This window comes from Xyrauchen texanus, chromosome 28, assembly GCF_025860055.1.
Source record: "Xyrauchen texanus isolate HMW12.3.18 chromosome 28, RBS_HiC_50CHRs, whole genome shotgun sequence".
Lineage (NCBI taxonomy): Eukaryota > Metazoa > Chordata > Actinopteri > Cypriniformes > Catostomidae > Xyrauchen > Xyrauchen texanus.
Window position 1 is genome coordinate 4,147,832 of NC_068303.1, and position 16,188 is coordinate 4,164,019.

At 38.5% G+C, this 16,188-nt stretch overlaps 2 protein-coding genes across 2 annotated transcripts in view; one reads left to right on the forward strand and one right to left on the reverse strand.

Annotated features, from left to right (window-relative positions):
- The window catches only part of LOC127621932 (protein eva-1 homolog A-like), a 187,298-nt gene that overhangs the window by 85,364 nt on the left and 85,746 nt on the right, over positions 1-16,188 (forward strand). The window lies entirely within an intron of this gene.
- On the reverse strand, positions 5,710-12,384 carry xkr5a (XK related 5a). The gene is made up of 7 exons (XM_052095738.1): positions 12,082-12,384; positions 10,728-10,911; positions 10,394-10,578; positions 9,347-9,559; positions 8,435-8,604; positions 7,817-7,928; positions 5,710-6,844 (listed from the first exon to the last, which is right to left on the reverse strand). Exons 1-7 carry the CDS (start codon positions 12,185-12,187, stop codon positions 5,898-5,900), a joined length of 1,917 nt encoding a protein of 638 aa, XP_051951698.1. The 5' UTR covers positions 12,188-12,384; the 3' UTR covers positions 5,710-5,897.

Below are 16,188 nucleotides of genomic sequence, written 5' to 3' on the forward strand. Positions count from 1 at the left end.
AATGTTTGAAATCATTCTTGGACTGACCATTGGGTGATAAAAGTGGGGAAAAGCTTACTAAATAATTAGTAATATAATACATTATATTACATTACATTACTCAATAAATAGATTTTTAAAATTCATTATCCAGGAATCAAAAGGGCCTGATTGGTCCATCTTGATCAGCGTTGAGAAAACAAACTTACCATGGAAGTGAATGAGGCTGGTACATAAACACAAAAATACACACAGTTTTCTAAAGTTTAGCTACAATATGTAAACATTATATGTGTTAACATGATTTTAGTGTGATAAAATCACTTAATAACCTTACCTGTGTCAAGTTATATCCAATACCTGGATAACAGGGATTCGTTGTCATGGCTATGTTATAATATTGGATATAACTTTATACAGATAAGGTCAGTAAGCTATTTTATTACACTAAAATCGTGCCATTACATATAATGTTTACATATTGTATAGCTAAAGACATTTTAATGTTAACTCGGATTGTGATTTTGTTTTTACACAAGCCTGATTTGGTTAGTCTCACAGATGCAAATACAATTTTAAACATTACACAATGCATTTATTAAGTATATTAGTCACTGTTTTTTCAGATTTTTATTCAACTTTCTTGTGTGTATATTAATAATAGTTTCATCCATGTCACGCATAGGCCTACTGTATATATGGTGTATATTTTTACGCTTTATGACACTAATATTTTCTTGCTGTGCTCATCTACAGCAAATAAAAATGGGCTTGATGACACATTTTACACTGTTGTTGATGAAAGCTCATTATTCCAGTGGAATTAATTTAATGAGTAAATGGTATTCACCATAATGAGCATACAATCCACATCCAGATACAGCAAACACACATTATCTTATCATCATAATCTCATGGCTGAGTTTGCTTTGAAATTATTGCAAAGTCCTGTTAGTGCACATAACCCAGCTACTGTTTAAGCACACAATCATCTTAATAAAAAAAGCATGCAAATAAATATTAGTTAGTAGTTTACACGCTCTCAAAAGGCATTAATGCAAAACAATTGAAAAACAATCAAACAAACTAACAAACAGTGAGACTTCAAAGAGCGAAAACCCACAAAAGTGTTCAGTAATGTTCAGATATTGGAATATCCCTGAAACACATTATTACCCTTGAGTTCCTATCCAAGGCAAATGTATTGTATCTAGAATATTGATGTTTTTAAGATGTAATTTTGTACAATTCTGAAGGTGAGTTCAAACCATAAACAGTCGTGTTAAAGAAGCACCATGCATCAGCTTTAGAAATAAATAGAATAAATAGCTTTGGAGGCATCACAATTCCAAATTAGGGTGCATTTGTAACACATTAAAATGCCTAAAAATGAGATGGGAGAAGACTTTACTTTATATTTAGGGTTAGTTTGTGAAATTAAAAGGAATATTCTGGGCTCAATACAAGTTCAATTGACAACATCTGTTGCAGAATGCTGATATTATATAATTTATATATATATATACACTCACCTAAAGGATTATTAGGAACACCTACTAATACTGTGTTTGACCCCCTTTCGCCTTCAGAACTGCCTTAATTCTACGTGGCATTGATTCAACAAGGTGCTGAAAGCATTCTTCAGAAATGTTGGCCCATATTGATAGGATAGCATCTTGCAGTTGATGGAGATTTGTGGGATGCACATCCAGGGCACGAAGCTCCCGTTCCACCACATCCCAAAGATGCTCTATTGGGTTGAGATCTGGTGACTGTGGGGGCCATTTTAGTACAGTGAACTCATTGTCATGTTCAAGAAACCAATTTGAAATGATTCGAGCTTTGTGACATGGTGCATTATCCTGCTGGAAGTAGCCATCAGAGGACGGGTACATGGTGGCCATAAAGGGATGGACATGGTCAGAAACAATGCTCAGGTAGGCCGTGGCATTTAAACGATGCCCAATTGGCACTAAGGGACCTAAAGTGTGCCAAGAAAACATCCCCTACACCATTACACCACCACCACCAGCCTGCACAGTGGTAACAAGGCATGATGGATCCATGTTCTCATTCTGTTTACGCCAAATTCTGACTCTACCATCTGAATGTCTCAACAGAAATCGAGACTCATCAGACCAGGAAACATTTTTCCAGTCTTCAACTGTCCAATTTTGGTGAGCTCTTGCCAATTGTAGCCTCTTTTTCCTATTTGTAGTGGAGATGAGTGGTACCCGGTGGGGTCTTCTGCTGTTGTAGCCCATCCGCCTCAAGGTTGTGCGTGTTGTGGCTTCACAAATGCTTTGCTGCATACCTCGGTTGTAACGAGTGGTTATTTCAGGCAAAGTTGCTCTTCTATCAGCTTGAATCAGTCGGCCCATTCTCCTCTGACCTCTAGCATCAACAAGGCATTTTCAGCCCACAGGACTGCCGCGATACTGGATGTTTTTCCTTTTCACACCATTCTTTGTAAACCCTAGAAATGGTTGTGCGTGAAAATCCCAGTAACTGAGCAGATTGTGAAATACTCAGACCGGCCCGTCTGGCACCAACAACCATGCCACGCTCAAAATTGCTTAAATCACCTTTCTTTCCCATTCTGACATTCAGTTTGGAGTTCAGGAGATTGTCTTGACCAGGACCACACCCCTAAATGCATTGAAGCAACTGCCATGTGATTGGTTGATTAGATAATTGCATTAATGAGAAATTGAACAGGTGTTCCTAATAATCCTTTAGGTGAGTGTATATATATATATATATATATATATATATATATATATATATACATATATATACACATACATATAATGGCACAAATATGGTCAGTCAAGGTTTGTATTGAACCCCAAACATTCCTAATGAACTATATCTGCATTCTGCAAATTAATAATTTTATAAAAACAAATCAATAAAAACTATAAAAAGATATGAGAAGCTATACACATAAACTGACCCATCCTTTACAGGCAATGTCAATGAGTTTTATCTCTATCTGCATCTGACACTATTTGCCGAAGAATAATAATCCAGACCACAGCCCTTCATAAGAGTGGAGATCACTGAGACATTAGAGTATCATTGTGCTTTTAGCTCCAACCAACAGCATGTGGATTTTATTTTATGTTCGGAATGGCATACTTACATACTGCACATACACTTTATATAATGTTCAAAATGCAAGTGTTCTATATTCATGGAATAGCCTGCAAAACCAGAAAACAATGCAATGTACTCGACCATCCATTTACCAGTATGATGAATGAACCATAAGTAATGTCTACTGTTATTTTGAATCTCCTTCTAGACAAATTTTTACACAAAACTTGATTAAAAAGGCAAAATAACAGTTTTATGTATGAGATCATCCCTGTAAATGCTTGTAATAAGGTCAATTGTAGTATATTACTGTTTGTAACATTAAGCGTTACATAAGCTGTCTTGTTTCACATACTATTTTTATCAAATATTATTAAACCGTATACACTATGTATAGTATATACTGTGCAGTATGCAGTACAGTAGCATTCCATTATGAACATAAGCAAAGGAAGAGAGTGAGAGAGACACAGAACTAAAAACAGAACAAAAGTGCTAAGAAATTAGGGTTGTTAGCTGTCCCGTATTAGCCGGGACATCCCATATTTTGGCCAAAATTAAGATATCCCATATAGGATGCCAACAACAACACCCCGCCCCACCCCCATGTCAGTCAGAACATCCCCTACTGAAGCACTCAAAATGCCCAAATGTCCTGTATTTGTTTGGAAAAAAGTTGGCCACCCTAAAAGAAGTGTAAACATGAATAAAAAAATGCAACTTAAGTTCACACTTTTTTCCATATCTGAGTGAACAGGCAGCCTTTGGTGTTGCAAGGTCAGGCTGAGCAAACTGTTTGCAATTCTATTTGGTGCCCTTAATGGTGCCGAAACAATGCTGCAGTGTGTAACTTTGTCAGTGTTAAAATTATTTATCCTATCCATGCCATGCTCGTCTATATGGGCAGGTAGGGCAGAGTCCCACCTAAATATTCATCCACTTGAAAACATAGATCCATACTACACACTGCCAATAATATTATGTGTTACCCCATAAATGTGTTCAAAATGCTGACATATATATTTAAAAGCTGGCCTAGAATAAGTTTTTATTGCTTTTTAAGTAGTAATGTAGCTGTCAGTTACACTATGTTTGATATACTGTATATATACGGCATGTGGGGAAGAGAATCTACTCCCCTTCCGGACTCCATAGCGCCCCTCATTTTTCCAATGGAAATCTGTGGTCAAATATGGTACTGCAATGAGCCTTCATTGAGATGCATTGGGACACTAAATTAATCTGCCCCATAAATGTAGTGCCAAACCAAAGGTAGCTTTAGTATTAATGTGCACCAGCTGTGATTGTGAACATGGCGAGAGCTATCGATGAATGTGTGTGTAACAGCGTGTCGTTTCTTTTTTAATTTCAGACAAATTGGCCATCAAACATCTTGGTCCTGACAAGCCAGATATAAAAATAGTTTGGCAATTAAAAGACAAGGGTTGGTAATAAGACATTATATGTTTTGCATGACGAAAATGTTTATGTCAAAAAGCCTAGGCGCAAGTGAATAATATATTTCCTATATTTACTTTTTAATTTTTATTTAGCAAAGGGGGGGGGGGGTGTATGGGGCGGCTGTGGCTCAGTTGGTAGAGCAGGTTGGCCGCTAATCGCAGGGTTGGCGGATAGATACTTGGCCCACACGACTCCACATGCCAAAGTGTCCTTGGGCAAGACACTGAACCCCAAGTTGCTCCAAATGGTAGGCTAGTGCCTTGCATGGCAGCTCTGCCGCCATTGGTGTGTTGTGTGTGTGTGTGTGTGTGTAACCCCTAAGGTTAAAAAAGGCGCTATATAAGTGCAGACCATTTACCATTTTTACCATTTACAGCCATGTTGCTGTGTGTGATTTGAAACATTTCTACTGCACATCTGTTAACTACTTGAAACTTGCTGTGATTTCAATTATTATTATTATTATTATTATTATTATTATTATTATTAAGCATTTAGCTTTTTAGTATCATGGAAACATGTAAATGGCACGAAGATAATTCTGTTATAGGCTAATATTCCTTATATTATAAATAATGAGTTGAACATTTAAAAAAATAATATAAAGTTAATATAATGCATAATAAACTGTAATTGTACATAACCTATAGTGCTCAGAGGAAGATCTGCCCCACCTATATCTGTGGTCATGAGCTGCTACTGCTCCTATCCGAACTAAATATGCAGAGACAGCCAAAAGTAAGCCATTCATAGGTTATTTTCTCAAATAGTTTAGGGTTAGGTGCGAAGAAATTAGGGTTGCCAGTCGTCCTATATTAGCCGAGACGTCCCATTTTAAGATATTCTGCATGGGACGCCTAGCAAAAGATGGCGAAACGTCCCAAACTGAAGAACACCCCCTATTGAAGCGCACAAAATGCACAAATGTCCCGTATTCACATGAAAATATTTGGCCACCCTAAAACAAATGTAAACATTAATAAAGGTCAGTGCAAGGTCAGGCTGCTCAAACTATTTGCAATTCTGTTTGGTGCCCTTAGTGGTGCCGAAACTTAAAGCTGCAGAGTGTAACTTTTTCTTTGTCAAAATACTTTATCCTGTCCCAGCTTAATATGCAGAGAGGTAGGTTATTTTCTCAAAAACTGTAAACACTATGAAAATTCCTCTGTTTGTTTTGAGCGGCCCGACACAACAACATCTGAATCCAGTGGCGGAGTTGGGGGAGGACTATCTGTTTGTTCGATCAACGGCAAACAGAGGTGTATTCGGAAAACTATATACTTTTGCAATTCCATTTCGGTGGCAATAGTGGCTTGCATCGGCTTGCATTTTGTAAATTAAAGCTTAAGTTCATATGGTTAAAACCCTGCATCCTCTTCCAGGCCCCTGCTTGAGAGAACGACCTGTCTGCGCGGGCCTCTGAGGTGGGCTACCGAACTCTCCGGAAGCCCCTGTCCGTTCAGTCCGGGTGTGGAGGTGTAGCAGGGCCCGGCACGTCCCAGAAACCCCCTTACAAGATCCCTGTGCAGCCCACCATCTATTGAAATAGGGCTAAGCTCATCTAAAGTTTCCAGAGCAGTACCAGAACCGAAACTGAAGGGAGTATTGCGATCCAGCCGCAGGTTACTGGAGCTGCTGGGCGACTGTGGGTCGGCGCTGAAGTATAAGGTTGAGCTGGATTCGGTAGGGCAGTAATTTGGTTCAGGACTGTCCCCGAACACAGACTTTACCTCCGGTGAGCTCCTCTTGCACTCAGAAGCCGGCGATTCCAACGGACTCTTCATTTCTAGACTCTCGTCTTCATCCTCCTCCTCTTCCTCCTTGGCTTCACTGACACTCTGAAACTCCTCCCTGCAGTCGGACAGCGGAGCCATCGTATCATCCCTGCTTTCGGAAGTGGACACACACCCGTCCTCTCCGATCTCTCCCTTATGATCTGCCACCAGTATCCCGGAAACGCCCCCTGCTCCGTATGCCCCGTTGATTTTAGAAAGGTCACTGGTTTTTAGGGCGAGACGAATCAACAGCCAGTGATGGTGTTGGCACTCGCCATCCGGTTTTACACCGCAGCTCCCAGGATGCTCCAGCAGAGAGCCAGGAATTCCGGACAGAGAGAAAGAAGGGTGAGAGGAAGGGAAGAGGACAGGGAGAGGGGCGGACGGAAGACTTTTGTCTCCCAGAGAGAACGTGGAATCGACCGGCTGAAGACACTCTCGGCTCATGTGTCCACGTTGGCACAAACCCTGAGAGATTTCAGTGGATTTGGGATGCAGGAATCGATAGTATAATATCAGCGAGGTCAGACCTGAGAGAGAGACAGTGGAGCGCTATTATCAGAAAGAGTCATTATTATCACTTATAATTTCCACACCAAACTATTTTGTCCCAAATAAAGTTTCAAAGTTAGTGTACTTGTTAACCGAGTGGACAAAAGTGTCAGTGAAGAGCACGCTTGAAATAAAATATGAGGCAAGTGATATTTAAAGAAAAATCAAGATAAATATCATTTGTGAGCAGAGTATTGTTTTGGGGGTCATTTCTAATCAAGCTGTAATTTCGCAAAATTATGCAAAAAGTTTGAAAATATTATTTCATTGTGTGTATTTAGGATGCGTCAAATGTTAGCTTTGAAATTAGCCTTAGCAAGACAAAAGAGTCAGCTATTTTATTTATAAAATGTTAAAAATGTCATTTATAGTAGTGTCATTTCCACCAAAGCATTCTATTAAACACAATACAGAATTTGAGATGTGCTGGAAATTGCACTGTGTTGGGTGACTTTCAGTAAAAATGACAAAAATGACATAAATATTTGGGATTTGGGATGCAGGAATTGATTTCAGGGAGGTCAAACTCTGAGAGACAGAAATAATTATTATCAGAAAAAGCCATTATTACTATTATTGACATTATTATTATTCTTGATCTATACTTTTTCCTTCTTAATTACTTAAATGCAAGAATGACAATTTTCTTACACTATCATTTAACTAAATTAACATTTGTATTTTATTTTATTACTATTCATGTTTTAATATTACTTGTTTACTCTGTTTGATATAGTTCATATTGAGTTGTTACTTTATTTTATTTTGATAAACATTTAATTAAAAAAAATATGATTTAAAATGTATTTACATTTAATAATTATATATTTTATTATTATTATTATTTTATTTTTATTAAATTTTATTTAGCTGGACTACAAATGTTAAATAAAACAAAATGACAATACATAAAACATCTCTCTCTCTTTCACACACACAAACACTCTCACCGAGTAGAAAGCTGGAAAGAACAGCAGTGGGGATGGCAAGGCTATCCCATGATGCATCAGTCAGGAAGTCAGAAGCAGCCATTAGCAGTGTAGCGTTTTCCAATAACATCACCTATACAACAGAGAAACATCAATCATGATAACTCGTTAAATTCGGCCATCATTTACTCACCCTCATGTAGTTCAAACCCATATTTCTTTCTTCCATGGAACTAGAAAGGATCATAAAAGCAGTCCATACGACTTCTACGCTATATTTCGAGTCTTTTGAAGATATCTGATAGCTTTGTGTGAGGAACAGACTGACATTATGTGATTCTCACTTAACATCAAACGTCATGACGCACCAGGTTTGTATGAGATTTGAGAGTTATGGCAAGATATTTTTTTATTTTAATGGTGCTTTTTTAAGTCCTTTTTGGCATTTGTCAGAAACAGAAAAAGAAAATCACACAGGTTTCGAATGACATGAGGGTGGGCAAGGATTTTTAGGTGAACTAGCATTTAAATTGTAAGGATTCATTTGTGCCATTTAATCTCCTGTGTTTTGTAATGGTGTGAGCAGTGTGTGTGTGTGTGTGGGTGTGTGTGTGTGTGTGTGTGTGTGTGTGTGTGTACCGTGTAGAATCCTGCCATCCGGAATCGAGAGGGGCCGTCCTTTACATTGAGAAAGAAAAACACGTGCACGCCTCCCAGAATGAAGTTAAACACATGCCATGACCACTGGCCCACATATATGTCCGTCTGCTGGCAGACCAACCAGAGCGATGCGATCAACCAATGAGACGCTGGACAGGGGAGGACGAGAGAAACAGACAGATCATAAGAGAAAGAAATTCATGTTAATGTGATCTGAAAACATGAGAAGCATCAGTCACATTCTTGAGTCGATATTGAAAGGTGTTGGACATTGTTGATTGTATTTATCAACCCAACTCATAACTCAACACAACTGTAACTCTGGAATCACACAATTAAACCATGCTGCTCTTGACTCCATTGAACACATTCATGAGAATAATGAGAATTACAAAAGAAATGTTATGATGAAAAATGTCTGGACGTTTTTATTTCTGTAAAGCAAAAAATTATGATACATTGTATGTTTATATTTAAAAAAAAAATGTATAGTTGGCCTGGGTAACTCAGTGAGTAAAGACACTGACTGCCACCCCTGGAGTCACAAGTTCGAATCTAGGGTGTGCTGAGTGACTCCAGCCAGGTCTCCTAAGCAACCAAATTGTCCCGGTTGCTAGGGAGGGTAGAGTCACATGGGGTAACCTCCTCGTGGTCACTATAATGTGGTTCTCGCTCTCTGTGGGGTGTGTGGTGAGTTGTGCGTGTATGCCGGGAATTGGGAATTGGGCATTCCATAATGGGGAGAAAAGGGGGAAAAAATGTAAAGAAGAAAAACAGGTTCACCCAAATATGTCATTGCTCATTTTCAAACAGAACCACTGTTTTAACAGTGCTGCTTGCGTAGACCATATTAGATCTTCTTTCTCTTGAAGTTGTTTGACCCAGACTCACCCATGACCCCGATGACCCAACAACCGAAAGTGTGGGTGAACAGGGCGAGGCTGGTGAAGCGGGCGGCTAACATGCCCGCCCTCCACAGCAGCTGGCACAGAAGAGCCGCTGGTGGCATCTGCAAATGCCCTGGACGAATGAGACAACATGCCCGGCTGTAGAGCACCAGCGCCCAGGACAGCGAGAGCAAACACACACCACCACACAGAGTGACTGTAATACACACAAACAGATACATATAGATAATCAAACATCCCTCACATCTGCTCTTAACACCAGTATAAATCATCCTCCCTGGTTGTAAAATATTTTTTGTTGAGACAAGAATCACTTTTACTATTGAACGAACCCCTCACCATAAGTAATACATTTCAGCATGTTCGTGCTACAGACGTGAATGATTCTTCAAATCACACAGCTTATTGAGGAGACTTCAGTGGTTTAGTCTGATGTGAAAGTGAAAGTAGAGATTTACAGTAAAAAAGAACTTGCATATTGATAAGTTTCTCACCCACACCAATTATGTTGCTTCACAAGATATGGATTTAACCATTTAACACTGGAGTCGTGTGTAATACTTTTATGCTGCTTTAATATGCTTTTTGGACCTTTAAAGTTCTGGTCACCATTCACTTGCATTGTATGGACCTACAAAGCTGAGATATTCTTCTAAAAATCTTCAACTGTGTTCAGCAGAAGAAAGTCATACATATCTGGGAAGGCATGAGGGTGAGTAAATGATGAGAGAATTTTCATTTTTGGGTGCACTATCCCTTTAAGACTGCTTTCATTTATTTATGATCTGTCTGTTACTCTAGAGCAGTGGTTTTACTCTAATGCCCCCCACTGTCCAAGGCAATACCTGAAGGCCCCCTCGCCTACATCTTAAAGTATCTTTTAGCGTTTTATTAAAGATGAATTATTTAAATATTTCAAATTAATTTAAGACAACTTGAGGCCCCCTTGGAAGTGTGCTGGAGCCCACTAGTGGGTCCCAGCCCCCTGGTAGAGAACAAGTGCTCTAGAGCTCATGTTGTCAGGAATGACCTGGAGAGAAGAGGCCGTAGCCAGTAACAGTGAGCATGTACGTCTGCAGGAACGTCTGCGGTAGTGTCATCAATAAGACCTCCAACAGACGCAGAGCAGACGCATCCGCATGCTGCATCACTTCCTGCGCATGTGACTGCAACGAGCCTTGAGCCGTCCACTCGCACACACCGCAGTCCCACAACCTGATACAAAACACGTAAAACACACATGTATTAGAATTAGACAGGTGCACAAACACTCCTGTAGTGCAACTGTTGAATGAGAAGGTCATGGGGTCGATTCCCAGGTCACTTTGGATACAATTTTTGAATGCGTAATTGTAAACACCAACCGTTTAAAGATGCCCAGATGAAGTGTGTGTATGATGACATTTTGACATATGCGTTTGTCTCCGTCAGCCCTGTACCACCTGAAACTCAACACCTGCACAAGGGACCCCGGCAACAAGAGGGCAAAGGTCAGTCCAGCCAACCCAAGCTCATTCTGCCACAGGTAGAACCCAACACAGAACAGCACTGACGGAAAGACAGAGAGAAAATACACAAATAGAAAATAATGTAGCATTAATTATTATTTCATGGCTCTCTGGAATATTTGACTCTGATTGGTTAATAGAAGCATTCTGCAGTCAAACATGCACAAATTAACAACTTAGACTAAATATTGCAAAATACTTTAAATATATACATAAAGAGTATTTTTTTAAATCTATCGCTACATACGTGTATATAAATATATATATATACATAGTTTTCTGGAATACTTGATTCTGATTGGTCAATTGCCGCATTCTGTGGTCATATATGTTTGTATAACTATTTCCTACATAGCTAGCTCTTATTCATCTGACGTAACAAAATTACAGTATTTCAAGTTTATATTTTAAGTCAATATTTATTTATTTGGTAAGTAGCCGTGCAAAAAGCACTTTGTGGGATCCATATCACCCTGTCTGCTGGGCTATATTGCAAAAAATGACAAAAATGACCGTATATTATCATTTACATATTACGCTTTTTGTACCTGGAGTTTCGCAATTGCACGATAATCTTTTTTAATATTTTTTATAAAATATGAAATTTCTTAGAGGAGACAAAAGGGATGAGTTCTACTAAAGCATTCCTCGATGGCCATAATCTCTATTTTATTTTAATTTAATTTAACTGTTTGGTAATTTTGGACATTGTATAAAGTGTAAAATGCAAGTACTATGTAATACTATACTATAGTACATGACTATGGTAGATTACTCAGTACTTTATGGCATATATAAGAGTACCATGATATTACAATCTGATTCCATCATTGTATCATGGTACTACCACAGTACCTTTCCGTAAGGGCAGAAGCGTATTTCATCTGTCATGCATTATCATTTGGATGTTGCATCAACAAATACACCCCCCATCCAATGCAAACCTATTGGTCTCTGTTATATTACACTAAAAAGTACCATGTTTTTGGGGATATACCATGGTAATACCATGTTTTAAACATGTAGTTTCATGGTATTATACGGATTGACATGACAATATCATTCAGTACAATGGCACTTATCAAAGTACCATGGTATATACCATCTGATACCATCACTGTATCATTGTACCACCAAGATACTTTCTTTTATGTCGTAATCATTTTGATATCGCATGCACTGGATGGTGATGCAGTGTAAGGTCACTCACGCGCCGCTCTCTCCGCCAGCATCACGAGCGCGGAGGCAGCGAGCAGCAACACGCGCCAGCAGCACGCGCCCCCGCCACCGCAACCTCTCCGCGCCGTTACCGGCATCTCACCGGCGACAGGGACGCGCGATTCTCCTGGACATCTTTGTGTTTGTTGTTGTTGTCAGTAGCTGATCCGGTTTCTCTGTCCTCCTGTCAAAACACCTGACGTCATGCTTTTGACTTTTAAAGAGACAGCAGTGCGCACGCGATAGAAAAGAATGGTACATTATATTTCTATACAATAAATATATATTGTATTAGATTTTATCACATTTCTATAATACTGTTTCATTCCGTGTACATGTACATCACCATCATCATCATCTCTCTCTCTCTCTCTCTCTCTCTCTCTCTGTCTGTGTGAGTGTGTGTGTGTGAGTGTGTGTGTGTGTGTGTGTGTGAGCATGAGTGAGCATGAGTTTCTGTGCTGCATTGTGGGTGTGTCATGGTCTCACCCCCTCATTTATATGTGTGTATTCTCCATTGTGGCTGTATTGATTTTATTTGACAAAATAATAAAAAAAAATTATGTTTTAGTAGGGTTATGTATATAGTGTTACCAGTGTGTATGTATGTATGTAAGTATGTGTGTGTGTGTTTGTGTGTGTTCATGTTTTGCACTCAGCATGTTGTATAGTCTAACTCACCCCTTCATTACTGTGTGTGTTTGTTCTGTATTGTGGCTGATTTATAGATTGTATTTTTCAAAAGAATATAATTTTTGTAGTCTTTCCCATTCATTTCCTATGGTCAGATAAATGTTGACCTTGGTAAAGGTGTCACTTTTTGTTTTTATACGACCACTTGGACTTATCGAATCAAGTCCAATGTTTTTGTATGTGTTCAGGTGGCAAGTGGAGAAAAAGTCACCAAGTCACCACTTGATAAAGGTCACGATTTTTATTACGTCAGAAAATGTTATTTTAGCCTAAAATGACCGAACACTATACGAAGGTTAAGAAAGATACCAAAAGCACACTTTTCAAGCAAAAAATAAAAAAGATGTTTGTTTTTAAATGTTAGTTTTAAGTTTATTTTGTATGTCTGTTTTTATGTGTATGCATGTGTACCTGGTTGTTATAAACTGGAGGTTTGTGGGTAATGATGTCAGTGCTCTGGTTTTGTTCCACCCATCAAACGCCGTCTCTGATTGATCTTTAAAGTGACTGGTACATTTGTCCTCTTTCCAGTGATACTTCCACGTTCTGCTCCTCTGTTTGTAAAGTGATGCTGTTTGCTGTGGTTGTGAGTTTGTGTGAGTGGTGGTGGTGTAGTGGTCTAAGCACATAACTGGTAAACTTGTAATCAGAAGGACACTGGTTCAAACCCCACAGCCACCACCATTGTGTCCTTGATCAAGGCACTTAACTCCAGGTTGCTTTGGGGGGATTGTCCCTGTAATAAGGGACATTTTGCATCTGCAGATTTGTGGCACAAATATAGCTCCATAATTTCCCCCTTTACTATACAAAACTGTTCAAAGTTTTCTTCATGATATTTTAATTCTAGACATTTTTAAACTAGATTGTCAGAATTTAAAAGAAACTATGCCTAATATTGGATGCCAAACGCAATCTGAGAAAATTATTATTAATCTTAGTAATTGTGATTGCTTTTAATGATTTGACTTTCATCAATCGCTTGAACTCTTCATATTGCTATAAATATAATTTACAGAACAAGATATAGAAGTGATGAAAGTATGTTATGCAACTCAAGTGTGTTAAAGCAAAACGTTTCCATTAATTCATGGAATATGACTGAACACTTGCATCTAACACTGTGAAGAGTCATTTCACAAAATAATATTGTAACAAATTTAATTTAGTTCCAGGGAGGAGGAAGCGGGAGACGGTGTACTGCGTTCCAACAAACAGTTATTTATTTACAGGATAACTTGTTGCTTTACACACACACACACACACACACACACACACACACACACACACACACACACACACACACACACACACACACACACACAAACACACACACACATATGTAGTGTTTCCATGTTTTATGGGGACTTTCCATAGACATTATGGTTTTTATACTGTACAAACTTTATATTCTATCCCCTAAACCTAACCCTACCCCTAAACCTAACCCTCACAGAAAACATTCTGCATTTTTACATTTTCAAAAACCGTATTTAGTATGATTTATAAGCTGTTTTCCTCATGGGGAACCGACAAAATGTCCCCACAAGTTCAAAAATTTCGGGTTTTACTATCCTTATGGGGACATTTGGTCCCCACAAAGTGATAAATACACGCTCACACACACACACACACACACACACACACACACACACACACACACACACACACACACACACACACACGTGTGGTTCCAGCACGACTCTCTCTCGTTTGCCACCGTCTCCTCCCCTTTTATCTCTGCTAAAGCTCACTCGAAATACAAACAGGTGTTAGCACAGGTGTAAATCCTTTCAGGTGCTCCCCTAAACCTAACCCTCACAGAAATCTTTTTTGCATTTTTACATTTTCATAAGCATAATTGTTTAGTATGTTTACAAAGCCCACTGGCTGGTCCCCACAATGTAGGTGATCTCAGGTTGTACTATCCTTGTGGGGATATTTGGTCCCCATAATGGAGGTTAAACCTGTATATATATATATATACACACACACACACACACACACAGATCAGAGATGCCCAAACTAGTGCCGAGTTGGCTCGTGATGACCTTTGATTTGGCACACATTGAAGTATACGATGAGTGGGGAAAACAATTATACTGAAAAAAAATGCTACAGCTTCTCATTGCATTAATTTTGCATATTGCATATTGCAGATTGCAGTAGTTTTTTTCTTTTTTATAATGAAATTATAAAGGAGGAGGAAACAGGGCAACTATAATATTTTAATATAAAACAGTTTGCAGGGCCTGAAATTTTGGCAAGGGATTTCAGCTATTGCACACAATTTTAATAATTACATCTCTCGGGGTCTTAGCTAGCTCAGCAAGTAAAGATGCTGACTACCACACCTCGAATTCATGGTGTGCTGAGAGACTCCAGTCAGGCTTCCTGAGCAACCAATAGCCCCAGTTGCTAGGGAGGGTAGAGTCACATGGGGTAACCTCCTCATGGTCGCTATAATGTGGTTCTCGCTCTCGGTGGGGCACGTGGATGCCACTCTCTGGTTTGGGTGTGCATTTCTCAGAATATCACACCCTTTGTGTTTCTGGATGTCTCAGAAATGCCACATAGTCTTATAATCACAAATCTGACATATTTTCATATTGTACGCCTATGATATCATTTCTGAACTTACTGGACCAGTTAAGGTTGTTGCGTATGCAGTGTAACCACATTTTAAGCTATTCTAGTCAGATACAATATTTGTACAGTTAATAAAGGTGTATTAGGCTAGTAAAAATTCATAAATAAATTTGGGGCCTAACACATGGGGAATAAAACATCAGTATCTGGCCTCTCAAAGATGTGTCGATAGAAAGATGATCTGTCTCTACAATGTACAGAAAAAGGTCTGTTTCTCTCTCACAGCACTATTTAAAGCATTTAGTGCATTTAAAATGCACATTTTAAAGAATGTTATTGACACCCTCTAGTTCAAGGATACTGTATATGATTGATACAGTATAAAACCATCACAGACAGACAGACAGACATGCAGACAGACTTTTTATTTATTTTTCAAATCTATAAAAATGATCAAGAATACATAAAAAAAAAATATATATATATATTTATACAAGACATTTACTTAAATATACCTGTTTTATGATGAACATGCAGTCAATTTCTGAGTTAAAAGTAATTTAAATATTTTTAAGTATTTTAAAGTAAAACTAAATATAATGTGGTGTAACCAACATGCAGGCAGCTATTTTGTTGTTTATTTTGACAAAAAACATAAAACTGAGAGGACCCCTTTAGACCCCCCTATGTGCGAAATTAAATATATATATTAAAATATACAAATGTTTTTTAAAAATACCCGATATTTTGTTATTTAAAGAAAAGGCACATTTTGTTCAGGTCATGGTGTAACCTTGAGAAAACTTCTTGATATTCT